This window comes from Rhea pennata, chromosome 2, assembly GCF_028389875.1.
Source record: "Rhea pennata isolate bPtePen1 chromosome 2, bPtePen1.pri, whole genome shotgun sequence".
In the NCBI taxonomy this organism is placed as follows: domain Eukaryota; kingdom Metazoa; phylum Chordata; class Aves; order Rheiformes; family Rheidae; genus Rhea; species Rhea pennata.
The window spans coordinates 110,460,097-110,481,811 of NC_084664.1; the positions used below are offsets into that span (position 1 = coordinate 110,460,097).

A 21,715-nucleotide genomic window follows, 5' to 3' on the forward strand; every position below is an offset into this window, starting at 1 on the left:
GCAGGACTGAAGAATATTAAAGCTGACACTAAGGCCAACATTTCACTGTTAACAAGAGGCCACTGGGTCCTCTTAACTCAGCAGTTCATGAGGGGAACAACACTTGTTTTTCATCTGTATAATTATCAAAAAAGAAAAAAAAAAAAACTTGTGCCACATGTCCTTTTTTTTTCTCTGTTCATAGTTTGAATACTCCAGCAGAATTCAAAATATAAGGCTGTGATCTGCCAAGGTGGCTAAACCTATTTTGTTCCCCTTCCCCTCCTCTAATATCATTGGACTGTATGATATTGCAACAAGACTACTTTTTGTTTTATGTGATTTATAAGTCTGATGAAATTCCTGTATGTGGACAACAAAGGTCACTCTTCTTAAGTCTGGATATGTGAGAGTTTCACAGGTGTTCACATTGGACTACACAGAATAGAGAAGAGAGTCTAGCAGATAATGAAGTCTTCAAGGGCTGACATCAAATTTCATCCCATTTCTCCTGTGGCAAGGCAGTAACTATATTTCACTCTCAAGAAATTTTATTCTCAGTAGGCTTTATATTATAGGTTGATTGTTACATACCATATAAATCAGAATTTCCAGGGGGACACAACAGCAGACTAGTCCTCTATAAATTGAACTCAACCGCTAAAGGTTACAAGTACAGAGAGTGATTTGAGACCGGTTACATCCCAGTGTCTCTTTGCAGGCTGTAATTGCTAATGTGGTGTCTAATATGAGTACTAAGTATGTGATCCATCGTGGTGCTCTGCCTTCTGAGTTATCCAAAGTTGATGGTTTCTGAGGGAACAACTCATAAGGCCAAATGCCATCTCTTAGTACAGCCTCTGAGGTCTTACCAGACTGGAAGATCTTGGGGCTCTTGTGCATCTGCAACATTCATTCATGACACAGCAAAAATACCAGTAGAGCTTTTTGTTGTGGTAACTGTTGGTTAGTACTTAAACTGTACTGAAGAAGGCCAAGTATCTGCCCCAAATTTTCTCCCATATACAATTCAGTTCTAGCCTTTCTCATTCTTAGTGAATGGGTCACTTTGCCTCCAGTTCTGGCTAAAAACAAAAGCTGTGGTACTCTCAGAATGGCTTTGGTGTCTATTTAGGTTCATTTTAATCACATGCTAAAATCATGTGCTTAATTTTAAGCACTGAAGCAATCCTATTCATTTTAGAGTAAGTAAGCTCATATCTAAAACTGTTTGTTTAAGCATGCTGTTGGCTGATGGCTGTAGACCTTTTCTATAAACACTTCTATGTCATCATGACATGTCATGTACAAGGATTGATGAGGTCAGATGCAAAGTGTATGTGACTATCAGACTGATTTTTGTGCACAAGTGGGCATTAATGTAAGCATTTGCAGGACTAGGAGTTTTGGTAGCATCTGCTCTGGCCTGGCAATACTATTACTGTTTTTAGTGAAAATGAGAGTTATGCTTTAATTGTGGCTTCTAGTGCAACTTCACAAAAAATCTGGCTATTAGAAATACCAGGACTACAGGGGTATGATTAAAAGTCTTCTAGTTGCTACTGGAAATATAACAACAGAAAAGCTTCTGGAGTAAAAATACTATTGCTTGGGAAAACTGTCAGCAAACATGAGATATTAGTCTCCCCTGACACACTCCCTTAGACAGGCTACAGCAAGTACCTCTCTCACTCATCATTATGCAAGCCTATCTTCTCTATACATTTGTGCATTGAGTGCTACAATTTTTTTTAAAAAAGGTGATGTATTTAAGACCCCACCACAACCTCCTCCAATCTCATATCTCCTTTTTACCTATCTAAATGTAAGTGTTCCCAGGAAGAACATCAATGGTGAAGGGACTGGGACAGAGGCTTACAGTGCAGGGTCTGCATGAACTTGGGATGAAAGGTAGGACTGTGCCCCCGGTAGGCAATGGATCTTCCCTTAGGGGACCGCTCTCGGCTAGAAGATCTAGACTTGAGAGCAGCATAGCAGTGCACCTCTCCTGTGCTGTCCCAATCAGCTGTGGCTGGGCCAGCAGAAGTGACAACCCAGCCCTGAGGAGGGCTGAGGAGCAGGAGAGGAGCACCAAGCAGCTGGCACTGATGTAGTGCTTAGAGCAGATGACCAGGTTTTAGTATCACAGCAGGAGACTGAGCCAGTCTGGGGAAATCACCAGTGCAGAAGCTAGCCTTCCATCCTCCCACAGAAACATCTGCATGGAAATAGCCAGCAGGAGTGAGGGAGGCATTTTGCTGTTGATGTTCAATGACGTGCGTGGTGGATTGACATGACCAGCTTTCAGAAGATCCTTTTGGTTGAAGCAGGCTGTACGTGCCAGGCATGTGCCAGTGGCAGCAGCAGGGCTGGTGGCAGTGGGCAAGCAGTGTGCAGTTGAGGCCTGCAGAGCAAGCTACCTCCTATAGCATCGTATGTACAGCCCCCACAGAAATCGTGTGAAGGACTGAGGCAGCGCTAATTTACACAGGCGCTTACAGTGGACTAATTTCACCAGCTAGACAAGGCCTAGGCTATGAAGAACAACCACCAACAAAAAAGCTCCTATAGAAACTGCATTATTTTTCATATGGTCTGATGAGCTTTAAATTCTTGTCACTGTTCCCCCGTCCAAAAAATGACAAGGGCCATTGGCTTTCTTAATGAACGTCAGGACAGAAGAACTAAGCTGTACATTTTTTTCTTCCTAGTGTAATTTTTCTTTCAATAAAGCAGAGCGATGAAAGTCAAACATGGGTTGCACTTGAGTGAGGAACAGTTTTATTCAGTAGTGTTTCTCCAGTAATGGTGGCAGAATCAGACCTAGTTTGGCTTTTCCTTGAGCGCTATTTTCTCTCTCCCCTCTTGCTGGACTCCCCTAAGTGATTCTTAGCTCTGTCTTTGAAAACTTATTTCTTGGAAGCATCAGTCAAAGCCGCTTGAATTAGTACTAGTAAACATTTGAAAAAGTGTAAAGTCATATGTTCAGCAAGGCTCCAAGTTGATAAAATAAACTGTGAAAGCAACAATAAAGATAAAATTGTGTGAACAAAAAAAAAAAAAAAAAAGAAAAAAAGAAAATCCAGTGACAGAATCATTCTGTAATAGCAATCTGCTCCACACCTCTCAGCTTCCCAAGGCAAATATACAACTGCTTGACGAAGTTACACTCAGTGCAGAGCCGTGAGATCGCGTTTGAATCAGAAAACTAATGTGACTGTTAGGCCTCAAGTCAACTTACAAATAAGAGCTGAGATCTCTCACTCTTTCTTTCATTTAGTCATTCTTGAAGGAGGAAAAAAAAAATCAAGGCAACCATAAGAGAAAAGAGCCTCTTCTGTACCTTGTAATTAAATGCCAGCAGCTCATACTGCTGTGGAGTATGCTGAATTTTGGAGTGGCCAATGCTGAGGGCCTTTAGGTTTGCTACTACCCTTACTGCCTCTCTAGGACTCACCAAAGGAAGCCGACTGGAATAGCTACATCTAGAAGCCTCAACTTACCCTTACTGCTGCCCCTAAAGAAGAAAAAAAATCTATTTCTCTTTTACTCTACTTTATCAAAAGGGTAGTGTTGATTGAGGATGGACATACACGGTAATTTGCTAGGTCTGGGCGAATACTCACATACAGTGAAATACGAAGCAATCATTACAGATACAGTAGAGATGAGCCCTACTCAGCAGGAGAAAATCAAAAGGGAGGTACATGGATGTTGCCTGGCACCTTCAGATGAGATCAGATCTTTGGGGCGTTTTGAGCCACACTGTGTTCGGCTTGGTGGGAGGGTCTGGCATTTTAATTTAAATTGCATTTCCTATGCTTATCTTTTTAATCTTACTACATGTAGTCCTTAAACTTTGGGTTAGTATTCTGCGAAGCTACACTGCCAGTGATGATACACTCATTTTGCTGATAAAGAACCCCAGGAAGCTGTCAGCAACATTGCTGTAAAAGAAAAGTTACTGCCAGAGATACAGATATCTATAGGTGATAACCTCTCTCACTGTCACCATTGCCACTGTTTCAGAAGAGCTTAGCAAAAATCATCCACCTCTAGTCACAGGAAGAAGATGAATTGGGGAATATATATGGCTAACAATTTAGAGTGGCTCTTTATTCATTTATGCACCTCTCATATACAGCGAATTGAAAAAAAAAATCCCTTCTTCTATTCCTCCCAAACTAGGATTGATGCCTAGGTGTGGAGGAGGAGGCAGTTGAGAGCTTATGGGTAAAGATCAAAGGGCAGGCCAACATGGGGGACACTGCTGTGGGTGTCTACTACAGGCCACCTGACCAGGAAGAGAAAGTTGATGAGGCCTTCTACAGGCAGCTGGAGGTAGCCTCATGATCACAGGCCCTGGTTCTCATGGGGGACTTCAACCACCCTGACACCTGCTGGAAGGACTACACAGCAAGGCACAAACAGTCCAGGAGGCTCCTGTGATGCATTGATGATAACTTCTTGTCACAAATGGTGGAGGAGCCTACGAGGAAGGGTGTCCTGCTGGACCTTGTCCTTACCAACAGAGAGGGACTGGTTAAAGATGTGAAGGTTGGGGGCAGCCTTGGCTGCAGTGACCATGAGATAGTGGAGTTCAGGCTCCTGCAGGAAAGAACTAAGGCAACAAGCAGGATTGCAACCCTGGACTTCAGGAGAGCAGACTTTGGGCTCTTCAGAGACCTAATTGGAAGAATCCCATGGGTTAAGGCCCTAGAAGGAAGGGGGGTCCAGGAGAGCTGGCTAGTATTCAAACATCACTTCCTCCAAGCTCAAGAGCGGTGCATCCCTATGAGTAAGAAGTGCAGCAAAGAGGGCAGGAGACCTGCATGGGTGAGCAAGGAGCTCTTGGCCAAACTCAGACAGAAGAAGAAAACACATAGAATGAGTAAGAGGGGACAGGCTACTTGAGAGAATTATAGGAATGCAGTCAGAGTATGTAGAGATGCAGCGAGGAAGGCTAAGGCCCAGCTGGAATTGAGTCTGGCAAGGGATGTTAAGGACAACAGGAAGGGCTTCTTCAAATACATCAGCAGCAAGAGGAGGACTAGGGAAAATGTGGGCCTGCTACTGAATGGGGCAGGTGCCCTGGTGACAAGGGATACAGAGAAGGCAGAATTACTGAATGCCTTCTTTGCTTCAGTCTTCACTGCTAAGGGCAGCCCTCATGAATCCTGTAGCCTGGACGTGCGGGAGAAAGTCTGGAGAAGGGAAGACTTTCCTTTGGTTGAGGAGGACAGGATTAGAGACCTTTTGGGCAGGCTAGACATCCACAAACCCATGGGGCCAGATAGGATGAACCCACGGGTAATGACTGAGCTGGTGGATGTTGTTGCCAGGCTGCTCTCCATCATCTTTGAAAGGTCCTAGAGAACTGGAGAGGTGCCTGAGGACTGGAAGAAAGCCAGTGTCACTCTAGTCTTCAAGAAGGGCAAGAAGGAGGAGCCAGGCAACTATAGGCCAGTCAGCCTCACCTCCATCCCTGGAAAGGTGATGGAACACCTCATTCTGGGTGTCATCTCCAGACATACGGAGTAAAAGAAGGTGATCAGGAGTAGCCAGCATGGATTCAGCAAGGGGAAATCCTGCTTAACCAATCTGATGGCCTTCTGTGATGGAATGACTGGCTGGATAGATGAAGAGAGAGCAGTGGACGTTGTGTATGTTGAATTCAACAAGGCTTTTCACACTGTCTCCCGTAACATCCTCCTAGGGAAGCTCAGGAAGTGTGGGTTAGACAAGTGGATAGTGAGGTGGATTGAGAACTGGCTGAAAGGCAGAGCTCAGAGGGTCATCATCAGTGGCATGGAGTCTAGCTGGAGGCCTGTGGATAGTAGCGTCCCCCAGGGCTCAGTACTGGGTCCCATCCTGTTCAACTTCTTCATCAGCGACCTGGATGAGGGGACAGAGTGCCTCCTCAACAAGTCTGCTGATGATACCAAGCTGTGAGAGTGGCTGATGCACCTGAGGGCTGTGCTGCCATTCAGAGACCTGGACAGGCTGGAGAGTTGGGCAGAGAGAAACCTCCTGAGGTTCAATAAGGGCAAGTGCAGGGTCCTGCACTTAGGGAGGAATAACTCCATGCACCAGTACAAGCTGGGGGCTGACCTGCTGGAGAGCAGCTCTGCAGAGAAGGACCTGGGAGCACTGGTGCACAAGTCAACTATGAGCCAGCAATGTGGCCTTGTGGTCGGGAAGGCCAATGGTCTCCTGGGGTGCATTAGGAAGAGTGTTGCCAGCAGGTTGAGGGGGGGTGATCCTGCCCCTCTACTCAGCCCTGGGGAGGCCTCATCTCTAGTGCTGCGTCCAGTTCTGGGCTCCCCAGTACGAGAGACACGGAGCTACTGCAGAGAGTCCAGCGTAGGGCTACGAAAATGATCAGAGGGCTGGAGCATCTGTCCTGTGAGGAAGGGCTGTGAGAGCTGGGCCTCTTCAGCCTGGGGAAGAGAAGACTGAGGGGGGATCTTATCAATGTGTACAAGTACCTGAAGGGAGGGTGTCAAGGGGACAGGGACAAACTCTTTTCAGTTGTCCCGTGTGACAGGACAAGAGGCAATGGGCAGAAATTGAAGCACAGGAAGTTCTGCCTGACTGTGAGGGGGAATTTTTTCCCTGTGAGAGTGACGGAGCACTGGACCAGGTTGCCCAGAGAGGTTGTGGAATCTCCTTCTCTGGAGATCTTCAAGGCCTGCCTGGATGCAACACTGTCTACCATGCTGTAGGTGACCCTGCTTGAGCAGGGAGGTTGGACTAGATGATCTCCGGAGGTCCCTTCCAACCTTACTGATTCTATGATTCTGCAGTTCTATGATGTGTCTGTAAGTTCTGAAACTGTACTGGGCTTGTTATTTTATTTTTTTTTTTCTAGAAAAGGGAAGTTGGTTTATGAATACTTTAAATGGCTGTCACTGCTGTTTTCTTTTTGTTGTCTCCTCTCCACACTCCCTCTCCCCAGGAGCTTTCACAGGCTCCACGCTGCTCCTGGAGAGCCTGCCCTCCATCTGCACCTCTTCTTTCTGCTTTCTGATTCCTTACTTTTTGTGTATTCTTGACTCTTGAAATCCTCATCTTTCTCCTTGCCAAATGTTACTTTATTGAATCCTGGATTTCTCTATCATTTTATTAATTGACAGTTGTAGGGAAGGAGGAGCCTTCCCTACAACTGTAAACTTACGTATTCTGCTTTCTTTGGCTAGCTCCAATCTGAAGATCGCATAGTTCACAGAATGCCTTTTGGCACAACATTACATAGGCTCTGTTACATGGGGCTGACTGCACCTGTGTAAGAAGAATAAAAGAAAATTAGTCATATGAACAGTGAAACAGCGAGAAACACTGAACTCCGTCCTTCCCTGTCCCCTTTTACCCTCTATTCCCCCTAACCCTACCAGTGTGAAGTATGTCTTGAGAAGTACAATATCTGAACTAGTGTCTAGCAGACACTGAAGGTCTCTGTCCTGAAGAGAGATTGCCATGATTCGTGCTGCATTTCAATAAATCACATTCACTTTGGGATTACTTGGCCTGTATCCTCTTCTGCCCTATTATTCCTTCAGTGCACTTAGCCATATAACACTACTTGAATCCATCAGGAGAAACTGGACACACACATTCATATTTCAAAGAACAGATGCTGGGAACTGAATTTCTAGCATCCAACAATTATTACAAAAAAGCACAGCATACCTAGTCTGCTAAGTTGTTTTTGATGAACATGCTGTTTGAGATTTGTTTTTGGAACATTATAGCCTTCATTCTCCAGAGAAATCATATTCTGCAACAGGCTATGGTGCTCTCAGGATAGACCGAAAGACCATCATTCTTTTCAGGAGTGCAGTAGTTTTCCCTAAAAGTTCTTCAGTGCCTCTGTGCAATTTATAGCAATGACCTGTAGCTGCCAACTATGTTTTAATGCAATTTTCTTTTAAAAGAGATGTTTTTCAGCTGCTGAGGAAGCCAATCCTCGTCTTCAGATCTGAATTTTGCAGTGGTTCTCAACTGGTAGTTGACAAGCTGTGAGTCATTCTAGCCAAGCTGGATCTCAGATTGAGAGGCTCTCAAAACATTTTGACTTTGATACGTTTATATAGATGCTGGCTGGATCTCCGATAGCTGGCACCTTCAAGGGATCTTTTTGGAGCTGACATACCGCGTGGTCTGCTGCATCCTTGCGCTGGGTTTCCCATATAGCTTTGGGAGGCTTTGATATTAAGCAGCAGCTCTGCCCAGGATGTCTCATTGATACTGATGGGCGAGAAGAAGATCTACAGTTCCAGCGGGGGGAGCAGTAAGCTGCTGCCTGCTCATTCACCTCGCCTGCTGCTTCTCTGCTGCACCTCCAGCACTGTGTCTGTGAGCAGGAGGCAGATCCCAGCCTGGGCAAACACCGGTGAGTGCTCCTGGGAAAGAGGAATCACCCACACACTCCTTGGAAACAAAGTACAACCATTCTCAGGGCAGGGAACAGCTTTAATCAGGCAGAACTTTCCACTGGCAGAACTGGTAGCATCCCACGTAAGAGAACAGATTTAATTTAAAATGGCCCACAATCATTGCAGTATCAGTTATTTTTAACAAGAGGAGTTAGTTTATCCTTACAGAAGTCAGTCTTCCCAAGAACAAAAGCACATTACCCTCACGTTGCAGCAGTGGGCATAGGGCAAGTGACAGGGCATGCCCAAGGCTACAGAAGGATGCTGTGACAAGTCTGGGTACTGCAAGCCCAACATCAGCCCTTCTGTCACAGCAAAGGGCAATTTTCAGATTCCCCATTTGTGCATGTGCATCTGTAAATACAGAATTCACTTCTTTTTAAATGTAGGCATGGGACATCTTGTTATTGGCTAGATTGACGCTAGATCACAGACTTTGAAGGTAGCTCAATATTTACAAGAGTTAATCTGCAAAGAGGTTCAGTTGAAGGCACTCAGATGCCAAAGAGATATTAAATTAAACAAGATTTTATCATGTATGTAATTATTTATTGAACTGAGAATCCATACAAGGTAAACAAATGTTTACATTATCATACAGTAAGCATTTCCAGGGCTTAATAAAAATGATTGTCACTCACTGTGCTTCACAAAAAAATCATTTTAATGAATAAATAATTTGATGAAATCAAAAAATATTTACAATATAAACAAACAAATGAAAAAGCTTTGGATATATTAATCTGAGCATCCTGTATTTTGCATTTTCTAACTGTATTTCTATCAAGATTCTCTGAAATGGTACAAAGTGGATAGAAATTACAACTCAACAAAGTTAACATGATTTGGTACATGTGTTTCCATTAGTTCAGATAAGCTACATATGATTAATTTATTATGCATGTGTTGTTAGAATACAAATATAACTAAAATCATATATTATCAAAATGCCAGACAGCATTCTCCACAGAACAGAAATGTACACTAGGCTGTGACAATAACTGGGAATCACAGGAAATGAAACATAACAGAAAAGTACAAATTCCTTCATAAGAATATAATTGTGCTCTCTTATTTACCAGAGGACTATGCTGCTTCACCACATCAATGGCTACGTATGAATATAGTGTTCAACAACTGCCATGTGGTTTGGTGTATGTTCGTATGGGTGTCAAGCAGCGGCATTGGGGTGGAAAATGGGCAGTGCAAGCAGTTTTAGAAACATCTTTTCGGGCTCTTAAAAAGAGCCAATTATACAAAGCAGTATAAGCATAACAGTGAGAAGTCTTCATCTCATTTACACGGGTATCATGAAACAACTCGCTTTGTTTGGTTGTGGTGGTGAGAGGAGGAGCTTTGTCTGTGCTGTTGATGCCCTCAGCCGGAATTCAAGTATTCCAAAGCCACTTCATAGCAGAATTTGTATTGATCCTGAAAAATCAAAAGAAAACCGCAGTTACTGAAGGATCTTAATTAAGGCGCTCAATATTTCTCTTCTGTTAAAATTATTTACTATCAACTATGGTCAATGGGCACTAGTTTGCAAATCCCATTTATATTCATAGAAGAAAATCTTTATATTAACCAGACAATAGACACTTCACGCAGTAACTTACGGCTCTGTTCTCAGTAGATATGTATTTAGCTACTTGTAGGAGAAAAATTGACTATGAATAAACAAATTGACTTGTAACCCTTCAGTCACCTGTCAAAAAGCTCACGAAGTGCTTTATCAGAATCAGTTATTGAAATTCCTCTTCAGAAATGTTTATCTTAAAATAAACCCAATCTCTAGGACTTTCCAGTTTGTAACTTTTATTTTGTTTAAGAACTCACTACATTTCAGGCTAAGGGCTGTATACTGTTCCTCCTCTACGTGTAGTTCAAACCCACACCACAATACTCCACTCCCTAAGTGAAACATTCAGGCCTGGAGTCATTCCAATTTGGCGCTTAATGATGATGCCTAAGTTAGACTTTTAATACAGTCTGGATGATTCAGCTCTTCTGTTAGTCAGGCTAAGCTTTCAGGTGCCAACCCTGTGCTTCATACACAGGACCGCTGTGTTTACTTGCAACTGCTTGGAAAGGAGGCCAAGCCCAGGCATGTGTCCCTTCCCCCGGCACGTGGACACAACCGGCATCCTTTGGAGATGAACAGTCAGGACTTCATCCCCTTCATTCTCCTCAGCAGGAGAAAAAGACCAGCGCTTCTCGCTGACCCGCACCCACTGTGCTACTAAAAACCATGTGGCAACGGAGGACTTTCAACAGTTTTAAGCCCCGCCTTAAGTCCCCACATACCCTCTCTCATTTTCATTCTTACTGCCAGCAATATTTAGCAATGTTACAAACATTTAAATGAAACAGAAGAGCTGAAAGAAATAGCAGGTGCAGGTCCCCTGAATCCAAGCACTCTGGTCTCCAAAAATTTAGTTTGGAAATACCCACCAGTTTTGTGACTATTTCTGCTATTGAAATGCCTCTCTCTGATGCACTTTAATCAATTAATAAAACATAACCAAGCATGTAATGTTGTGTACTAACAACAGAGTTAACTAGCTGGCAGGACTCAGCCTTCACCTGAGCATCACAAGTAGAAAGACTACAATTACACTTCAGATATATTCTCCTTTTGACTGATGTGAACATTTCAGACGATTCAGTCTCTTGACCTAATAAGTGATACTTGTGGCTTTGGGTCGTGTTTTAGTTGAGAAGAGAGTGCACCTTAAAATTTAAGAGCCCAAATCAAAGTACAACAACCAAAAACAACAGAAACAAGAACAGACAGTTTCTAAGTTGTTTTCTTTCAAAGCATCAACTGCAGTAAAATATGTTAGGTGCTTATATTGCCTAAGTTATGAGTGAGATGTGTGTTAGGTTTTAAGACCCTGCAGGGCCCCTTAAACAGCCTGTTTATTCTTTCAAATAAGAGAAGAATAAAAAAGAAAGAAAAGAAAGAAGTCCTATAGAAATTATTCCTTTTCTGCTTTTGTTACAAGTATTCTTCTAACTAAATGACAATTGTTCTATAATGATGCAACAGAGATCAAAACGAGGTCAGCCACTCATCCATTTCCATTTTTCCATGCTTACTTTCTAGTGATTTACTGATCCAGCAGAACATCTGTCATTTTTAGTAAAAACAGCACCTGTTTTATAGGACAGACATTCTTATTTCCCATGGTGTTCACGCATGTGCATCCTTTGTACATTTTCATTATTCACTTGATGATGGATATTAAAAGTCTACCTATGTTAGCTAGCTCCAGAGAGGAATATTTATGTTTTCTGGGATACCCATCAGTAGATCAAAAGCATGTATTACGAAACCCCTTGGACAAGCTGTAGTAGAGATTTTGTAATACCATGTGGTACCTTTGGATGCTGACTGGAATTTCATGGATTTTCTGTATTGAATGGATGTGGCTTTCAGACTTTTACACTTACAGGGAAAACAGGTTTCAGTTAAACAGTCTCTAAGTATAGACTGTAACCATTGCCCTTAATCCAATGAGGAGTGTGGAACAGCTTTTTAGAAGGGAATCTTAAAACTACTTTTGGGAAATACTACTGCAATTACAACCCTGAGCATTTGTACACCATCTTTTCTCAATAATCTCACAGCATTTTACAAAGGTGGATGAATATTCTTGTTCTCATTTTTCAGATGTGGAAACTGAGGCAAAGACATATTAATATAATAAAGGCCATAAAGGAAAAAGTCAATAATAGGACCAGGAAGAGAGCTAATGTGTCCTGATTCCTTTTTACCATGGAACGATCTGCACGGAAATTCCTTTGAACCTTTCCTAGCTCAAATATTTGTTCGTATGAAGCAGCAGAAGAAATGTGATTCCACCTCTGCTCTGCCAGTGAACTACGAGATAATGGGAAGATTTCTCATCTACCATGGCCTTAGTTCCCCTATCTGTAAAATAAGGAAAACAATACTTATCTCCTTTATAAGTGCTTTGAAACCTCCTAATGAAAAGACCTTACAGGGCAGGCATTCTCAGTACCTTCCCTAATTTACCGAAAGGTATTTCTGTATACTAAAATAATATATTTAGCATTTAATTAAAAAAAAAAAATCTCTGCTTAAAAATGGAGACAGTGGCCTGACAAATCTGTACTTGGAGAACTGTCACAAACTGGAATTTATAGACAGCATTTTCCTCAACTGTACATCTTCACACTGGTAATTTTCATTTCTATAAAATAAATGAATGAAAGATCAGTGTGTTCTGTGGACTTAAGCTCTGGGAGAACAGAGAACAGCAGGACTGCCAAGTCTCTATCCAAAGCTATACTGTCTGAATGAAGAAGTAGGACATTTCTCTTAATATCCAGGAAATAAAAATGTATGGTTCTTGGCATGATGATTCCCCTCCTGAGAATATAAACTGGAGGAAGAAAAGCCAAAAAAGCTGCTCCCTCCCATCACTGCAAAAGCTTCACTAATATGAGATTCACAGTTTCACATTGCTGCCTCATGGCCCCATGGTGCTTGTTGCAAACTGCCTCCTCTTTTCATGCAGCTGGCAACATTTGGCTTTTATCCATCAGCTTGGCTACAGCCTGGCTTGAGGGAGAGCCTGGGACTTCACAGGTATGCTAGCTCGGAGCACTGCGATGGGGGCTGTGGTGGAAGCGGTTCTTCCATGGGATCCCGGGTAGAGTAGACAAGATGTTGAAATACAAGTCCCAGGGACCCAAACTTGTTAAACCAGAGCTTGCAAAATTAGTTCAAATTGGGTGAGCATCCCTGAAGCTGCCCAGATGCTGCTTTCTGCCGCTTAGCATGTGAACTCGAATACGGCTGCCTCTCGAGCAGCCGCCTCTGTGACAGGATGCTGTAAATCGGTGTCCTCAGGGCCCAGGCTTCAGAACAGGGCAGCACGCTGCACCCGGCTCCAAATGCACAACTGCACACTGGAGTGTGAGAACCTGCTGCTTTAAACTGTTCTGTGGCTCTGGCGACACAGCAGCTGACACTTCAGCAATTCTCCATTAAAAAAAAAAAAACTAACATAAAACACTCTCTAAGAAAATAATTGCACATGGCCCCTTGTTTCTGAACTCCTTTAATCTTTCTGTGAGATAGAGCAACCATAATTAAATGCAATATTCTGGATGTCAAACTGAAATTCATGGCTTTGATAAATATTAGGCGATTAAGCTATTTATAAAATATATAATTTGAAAATCTGGCATTTCATTTTACATAACTATTATTTCTCCCATGCAAGGACTGCTCTCCACTTGGCTCAGCCTGCTAGAAAAGAAAATTAATAAGGATGTTCGTCTGAAAGTTTAAAACTCTTAAAAAAATCAAATGAACAGAGACAAAGTCTCCTTGGGAAGAAAGCAGTGTAAAAATACTCTTACAAGTGAAGTGACTTCATTATCCCCTTTGAAAATGACTTGCTTGCTTTGTGAACAACTCCCACTGCAAATCTTGGAAATCTTACTGCGTCTTCTGAGAAAAAGGAACATTTTCTACTTAGCGATGCAGTTAAAATGCTCATACCAGAAGGTCCACCATGTTAGGCTTATTATTCCTCAGTGTCTTCACAGCATGGAATACATCAACAGCCCTCTGATGTCGAAGCATTTCACAAACAATACTGATTGCACAAAACGTCCCACTGCGGCCACCTCCATTCCTACAATAAAAGTGATAAAATGACTCAATTACAATCAGCTCTATGTTACAAGTTCTAGCACCAGGAATCGCTACAGAAGGTACCAGTTCCAGTAGTGAGAAATCACAGAATATTAACAATGAAAGCTGTTGAGCTCGAAGTCGAACACTGTTTTTTTTGTGGAATTAATGGGTCAAATGAGCATAAAGCTATGATTCAGGGTCCAACAGGCTAAAAGCCTGAAGTGAATTTGATGGCTGACTTTTGCACCACTATTTTTAGTGAACTCTTGAGATAGCACAAAGACTGATGAAAAAAGGACAAGGTACTTCTAGATTCAGCTCAACAGCCCTTTGCACCGTTAACACACAATGTTGTAATGGGTATCGGGCCTGGAAATGCAATAACGACGGTGGCCTTTTAATTTGCCTACAAGATATTCTGGTGGCTGCACTTCTAACGCAGCACTAGGTGGTGCTGAGATATTCCAGGAGGCAATATGCTCCCCCAGAAGCACCAGCCAGAGGGACCCGCTGCTGAGGAAAGTATATGAAAAGTGTACATATTCCCCCTCCATGCACAGTTTCAGAGGATGAGAACCCAAAGTGACTTGCTAACAAAGAAGCCAGGCACAAATGTTCATATCATGATTAAAAATAGTATTTAATAATACTTCACCCTCAGTTATTTTTAATCTTTAAGAGAATCTCTTTCTTTCTGGAAACCCTGTTATTTCTACAGGTATTCTAATCAGAATCTTTAGGCTGGATTTCTCTGAAAATAATAAATCTTAATAATTACTAGAGTGCAGCCTAGTTAGGTAGCAGGTCTTTCAAGCTGGCTTCGCAACTGGTTGATTTTCAAAGGAAGCTACAATGTCACACATCTGTCACATCCAGGCAGTATGAAAAGAATGCTCTCTGCTGCCAAAACATTGCCTGATATTGTGGGACTCTTTGAGAATTTTAATTAAAATAAAGCCATTTAAAAGGATTATATTAGAGCTTTTTCTTTCTTTACTGCCTGGAAGTGACGCATGTGTGATGTTGTACAACTATTTAATATCATCAACTACCTTAGAGATAACAGTAATTTGCACTTCAAAAGGGTCTTTTCAGTTGAAGATCTCAAAACATTAATTAATCACATCACACAATGCTCCTCTGATGAAAGTATTATTATCCCCATACTACAGATGGGGAAACTGAAGAGCAAAAATCTGCAATGACTTGTTGAAGGTCAGTGATAGTGGGAGTTATTAATACATGTAGATTTTCCTCTTTAGGTCTAACTTTTATTAACTACAAACCAAATGTTAGGAAGTTACTCGATACCCTAACTCTTGGGTACCAATTTATGAAAGCACAGGCTAATATGCATATGTCCCTTCTCCATCACGACAGTATCTTTAAGCAGGCATTTAGAAGAAGAGGGATATGACTTCAAGCACTGAAGGCTCAGTCTCCAAAGCTCAGCTTCTGCTGAGGGCAAACAGCACATACAGTTATTAAGCCCTACCAAAAGAAGGATGGTGACAGATTGAAGGAGGGCCTGTACCAGAGGAGCAAATGGATCACAGCAGGAGAAAAAAAATATACCATTATTATAAAAAGATGTGTCAATTAAAGGGCCATTGCAACTGGGTGATCACACATCTTTTACTTCTGTGATTTATGTTTGGATGAAGAATCACACTCTCCAGTGCTACTTTTATTCTTCTTCTAATAGGCTACAGCTGACATACAATCCGAAACCACAGAAATAAAAAGTACATTATTCTGATAGTATACAATTTTGATACACTCAGTGTATGTACGAGCTTTTTCATTTGCCAAGTCACAGAGCATCTTTATAAACTAGAATAAACTTGTATCTATCATCTTCTTACAAAAACCTCATAGGTTTTCAGGGGTCTACCAAAACATAGAAAGGCAAAGATCGATATCTCTTCACCTCCTCACAAAACTTTTAATCCCTGACACAGTATTCCTTTACTTTCGGTCTTTCATTTCCAATACTCACAAACAATGTACAACGGTGCGCCCCTCTCCCCCGTTGTACTCTTCCTGCCACTTCTCCACTTGACGGATGAGCTTCAAGAAAGAGCGTTTCGAAACCGGAGTGTCTCTGTACATGGGCCACCCCAGGAACTGGAACTGCTGCACCATCCGATAGCCGTCTTGGGGCTGCACAGATTCAGGCAACAAGCAGGAAGAAGTAACAACATTTTTTTTATGGTCTATTGAAATGGTACAAAATTCAGATATTTGTATCGACACGGAAAGTTGCTCAGGCAGATCGCTGCTGATAAACTACTAATGTAATTTCAACTGCCCTTGAGGAGTTATGACTTTTAATTTCCGACAGAGTTATTAGAGTGAGAGGTTTTAAACAGAATGTTATACAAATAGCCTGGAATAGAGCAATGGTACAGCCGCAAATAATTAATTGACATCATAGCAGGCAACTTGGTAGCAAAGAGAGTGCTGCAATACAATTATATAACCTCTGCTTCTTCACATGCTTCAACATTTTTGAAGCGCGTTTGCCTGCTTCTATCTCTTTTTAAAAGAAAGGTCAAAACCTCTCAAGATATTTTGAAGCAGGAAACATTTTAAAAACCAAATAAAGCCCTCCAACTTCTCTTGCTTATAAAAATCTAACTACATTTTATTTTGTTGTGTGCTACTGAGGCAGTCAGAACCCTCTGGTGAAATGTTACTGAACAGTTGCTTTATAGTGATTTAAAATAAAAAGGGGCATAGAACAAGCGCTAGTGGCAGAAAATTACAGTCTTTTGAAAAGGGCATAATAAACAGGCACACGAAAACTGCTGGAGTCTAGGAGTTTGCCACTTTCACTTCCGTGCAAAGTGAGCGCATTTTAGTGCCACATTTTTAAAATGAACACTTTTTAAACACATGGAAATGTTGACATCACATGTTTTCCTTTAGAGTAAGTGGTAATAGAGAGGGTATAGGATTAACAAGATGAACAAATAAATCAAAGTGGAGGCAGCGTTAGATACTTTCTTCAACGGGTCTTGTCTGTGTTGTGCTAAAAGGTGGAATCTCCTGATTTCCTGGCCAGTTTCTCTCAGCTGACTGCCCCAGCCCCAGAGCCTGCTAAAGCTCCACTGCCTGTGTTTTTATGTTGCCAAATTTATTGGAAACGCAAGGCCTTCAAAACGCTATAGAAGCATCTTGAGGCTTAAAACCCGCTTCCCTGCGCAGAAATTAGCATTCTGGGTATCTCTTCGGAAGCGGTTTTGGGCCTTTCTCTCTTTGTCCTCACAGCTATCGGACGTCAGGGCAGTTCCTGACTTGACCCAGGAACACTTGTGTATCCCGCCGGCGGTTCGTCAGCGACACCGCGCCAGCGCGAAGGCGCTCGCCGTCCCCGCGTGAAGCGATGCCTGATCCGTGGTGGCGTCCCTTCGTCCGCTCAGCTTGAAAGAGATGTCTAGTTTGCTCTTCTGCCAGCTTCATGGGAGCATAAAAGCTGGGCATGAGAACCTGCCAGTCCTTACATGCTGCTTACATGTATTAACAAGTGTCATTAGTGGGATAGGATCTTCACGAAAAGCTTGAGTCTGGTACTGAAAAATATGCCTAGTATTGGCCTTCTTTGCATAATATAACACACACATACAAGATGGCTAATTTAAAACTGCTGAAAACAGCACTGATTTCAGCATTTCTTTGACAACCCATACAATCTGAATAGTGCATTTATTTCATTTGCATTTGACAAGCTTGACAAACGCATGTAGCATTAAAATATTTTTTACTGTAATTACGCAAACAAGGCCTCTTCCTCATTCATTATAGCATGACCCAGTATTTCACTGTTGCTCTCAAATAAATAGGCTGAAAAATTAAAACTCGTTTTATTTGAGTTCAACTTCCTTTTTTTTTTTTTTTTTTTTTTGTATGACTTGAGTAGAGGCACCTCATTTGCTGAGATAAATTTTTTTACAAATAATGTCCTTACTCTGGCTGCATTATAAATTCGGAATATCCGGCTGATTATATCTTCTTCTAAATCAGCTGACACGAATTCCACCTGAATAGGACCATGTCGGTGTACTCCATTTTCTGGCCAGTACTGAGGACACAACTATAGAAAGCCAAAAGAGTGCACAGTTAATTACTTTGAGTTAAACGCTGTCTCAGTATACATTTCTAGATTTTTTTTTGTGTTACATTTATTACCTAAGTTCTTACACAAGCCTTTATAAAACAGAGAGTGCACCATCTTCCACCAGTTTCAAGCCCTCTGATTCCACTTGGGTGGAACAAGTTCAAACAAATGCCTTTTCACTTAACTGAACATGCTATTGCTTGCTGCTGGATTTGCCATTTTCCGGCATTTGGAGTAACACATTTCTGACACTCAATGTCAATTCTGCAATGCAGTATGACAGGACAGGGAAATGCTGTCAAACATTACCACATCCAGGAGACAGTGTGAAGCCCAAGACCGAAGGCTTGGTAGCTTCAATTGCCCTGAAGTTGATAGTAATTCAAGCTACATCAGAATGTGTGCTTTACAAGAAACAGGGTTCATCAGCGCTCGAAACTCAGCATTTAACTTTTTCTTCTGTTCCACCCTTAAATGCTGATATTGGCTAATATCAGCATCCCTTTACATTTTCAAAAACTGCTCCATTTCATCTTACGAATGCCACTTGAAAATAGTAATTATACTTTCTTTTGTGCTCAGAAAGCATTACTTCTGGGTGTCTAGAGATCACAAAGTAACATTAGCACTATTTTGCCCAGTTTTAGTGTCTCATAAAATCATGGTGGCTTAATCCTGGAACCAATCATCATCTCTATAAATATGTTACAGAGTAAATGGAGCCTTTCCTGGAAAAGTCTGCTTGTCCATTTTTCCAAAAAAAACTCTAAATATTTTCAGGGATATCTACAGCAATTCAAGCATGTAGCTTTTGCAAGCATTCTCCAAAATTCATTATGAACCCAGTAAATTTCTGCTTGCTTGCAGGAGCTTGCAGGAGCATTGATCTCATATCTGGAACTTTATTTCATTCAGCAAAACAGCTGTGGTCTTTACTCTGCTGCATTGCTGCTGGTGATCCAGAGCTGAACTGACAAATCACACTTTTCCCAAACGTTGTTTTGCATTTCTTACTATACTTTTTTTCTCAATAAAGCTATTCAGAGATGACTACATTTCATAAAAACTGTCCTTTACTACATTAGTAAAAAAAAGAGAACACACTCTGATTTGCAGGAGTTCGCTTTAACAAGTTAAGAACAGAATTTTGGACTAGGAAAATATATTTTCATTTATCTTAGAAAGCTCATATGATTCAGCTTGCTGAACAAATTACTTTCTAAGTATTGTCTAAATCTTATACTGATTTTTATTACGTAATACAATAGCGTGTGGGATAGCAAAATACAATACGAGGCATGCACGTGCCAGTGCTTATATCATTTCATTCTAGGCACAATTTAGTATAGGTCTTTCAAACATGTAGGAATACAGTTCTAACAGATCTTTGAAAAACATGTAGCTGATAACAAGCAGAGCTGTTTGCCAGAGCTGTTTTAGGAAACCACGATTTTCAAGTTCCAAAGAAATCCAAATGCATTCAGGTCTGAGCATTTTGCATGCATGTGATGCTAGTGACTCTCTCCAAGTCAAAGTTGCTGTGAAGGGCTGAATTTCATTTCCCGATAGAACATAACAATCCATATAAATTGTAATATCTATACAGAAAAGTAAACACTTCATATATACATAAATAATAATAACTAATTATTAATAAATCTGAATGTAATGCATGTTTTTAATAAACTCTGCCCTCTCTCCACTTCTGTTTCTCTGAGGGTTTTGAGATTTATTCCTAATGAAAAGATCGTTACTCACATTAGAAGGAATAGGTTTAACATACTGCAGAGGCAGGTGTATTAACTGCATATCCCAATAGTTTTTAAAAGTCTGTGAGGATAATAAATGCTTGAAATAGCTGAGCATTATTGTACCTTCAAAACACAGCTCACCAATTAAAAAAAAATCTGCTCAGCAGTCTCTAACAGTCTGACTCCGTTGAATCGCTCCTCATTCACTTAGAAAATAATCTTAGACTAATGAATAAAAGCTTTCTCTTTCATTTCTATTCTTCTCCTCATAGACAGTTAAGGGCTGGTATTCAGAAATTCAGTATTTAAAACAGAGTATAGAACTTCTAGACATTCCTTTGAAAGACAAAATTGAAAACCACTGTTTTTAAAACAATTTTTTCACATTAAAAAGAAATAAAAGGAAATATTTTTCTACTTATGAACAGTACTCAACAAAGCTAAAAAGATTTTGAACATATAAAGAAAAAATATAACAGAGATTCTGCCATAAAACATATCCACTGCTCTTATCTGAACCAGTAATGAGCTAATATTTACATATCTGGGATCCAGATTACCACCACATTATTCCGGCACAGGGCTAGTGTAATTCATTGGAATAAAGGAAAATATATCAGTATAAGAATGTGGAACTACACAACGGCAAGCTAGGCTCTAGGACGCTTTCAGTGATTAATGGTAGTGATTAAATCGCCAAACAGGTGGGTACAGTCTTCCAATTTTCTAAAGAACATGTACAGCATGAACAACTCTTTTGTAAGGTAATTAGAGCTCCTCACGCGTCTCTTTGCCCTGTTTCCTCTTCTGAGGGATGCTCAGTCTTCATTCTTGTTCAGTTCTTATCTCCTTGCTAACAGTATCATTTTGTGCCAAATGTGGCACATATTTTCTTGCTGGGAACACCTATCCCTTAGTAAGAAGACCAAGGTCATTGACCTGTTTCAGGCAAGCAAACAAAGAGCTGTTGGCATCTTTTTATAAGTTTTGACTACTACTGCTGTGTTTCAGATTTGAGTCAGAATTCTACAATCAAAACATTTTGATTTTGATCAGCTCTTCCCAAAGTATGTTTTCCAACCAGAAGAAATTATGAGGGGATACATGTATGTGTGTGTGTATTAGCATTTTGGTGGAGAAGTTGCTGATGGCCGCATTTATTCCTCTTTCCCATGCATATCTTCAAGCTACAAATCATTTTTTAATGTGTTGGTGTTTAAAGTTGTTTTATAAAACTAATTATGTCCTAAAGCTGTTCTGAAGTGCATGTGCTGCAGCACTAGCACTTCTCTGTTGAATGGAGGAGTTATCTGGACTTACTTGTGCTGGATCCACATCATTCAGCATGACTATCGAAGTGCAGTGATAATCTAGGACCAGTCTCCAGAAATCTTTGACAGTATTTGGTAAGGGATGCTGTGTAACTATAAAAGCTGAAGGTTGCTTGTAGCTCTGCAAAGAAGCAAAAAAGAAATGGTAAGAAAAAAATCTATTCAGCAAAATGCCGGTAATATCCCCAAAATATTATAATTAAAAGTCTTATTTTTATTTTCTATACAATTCATACAATGTTTTCAGCTCTTTCCTGAGATCTTGAATGTTTACAAGTTAATAAACTGCACTGGGGTAGAATATAACTTCTGCAGTTTATATTTCTCAAACTTATTTTATGCCACAGGCATAGAGTAGAACCATCAGAGGTTTCTGCCTCTAATGAAACTCCTACAAAATTTTGAGCAACAGTTTTGTTTCGAGC

General features: G+C 41.1%; 1 protein-coding gene across 7 annotated transcripts in view; it reads right to left on the reverse strand.

Moving 5' to 3' along the window:
- Positions 1-8,965: 8,965 nt before the first annotated feature.
- PTPRM (protein tyrosine phosphatase receptor type M) overlaps positions 8,966-21,715 on the reverse strand; it is a 474,059-nt gene continuing 461,309 nt past the window's right edge. For all 7 annotated transcript variants that reach the window (XM_062570156.1, XM_062570154.1, XM_062570152.1 and 4 more), the window contains 5 exons: positions 21,280-21,411; positions 18,059-18,184; positions 16,088-16,251; positions 13,951-14,086; positions 8,966-9,845 (listed from right to left, as the gene is read on the reverse strand). In XM_062570156.1, the coding sequence (XP_062426140.1) occupies positions 9,792-9,845; positions 13,951-14,086; positions 16,088-16,251; positions 18,059-18,184; positions 21,280-21,411 (612 nt within the window). In that variant the 3' untranslated portion in view covers positions 8,966-9,791. The remainder of the gene's footprint in view (positions 9,846-13,950; positions 14,087-16,087; positions 16,252-18,058; positions 18,185-21,279; positions 21,412-21,715) is intronic.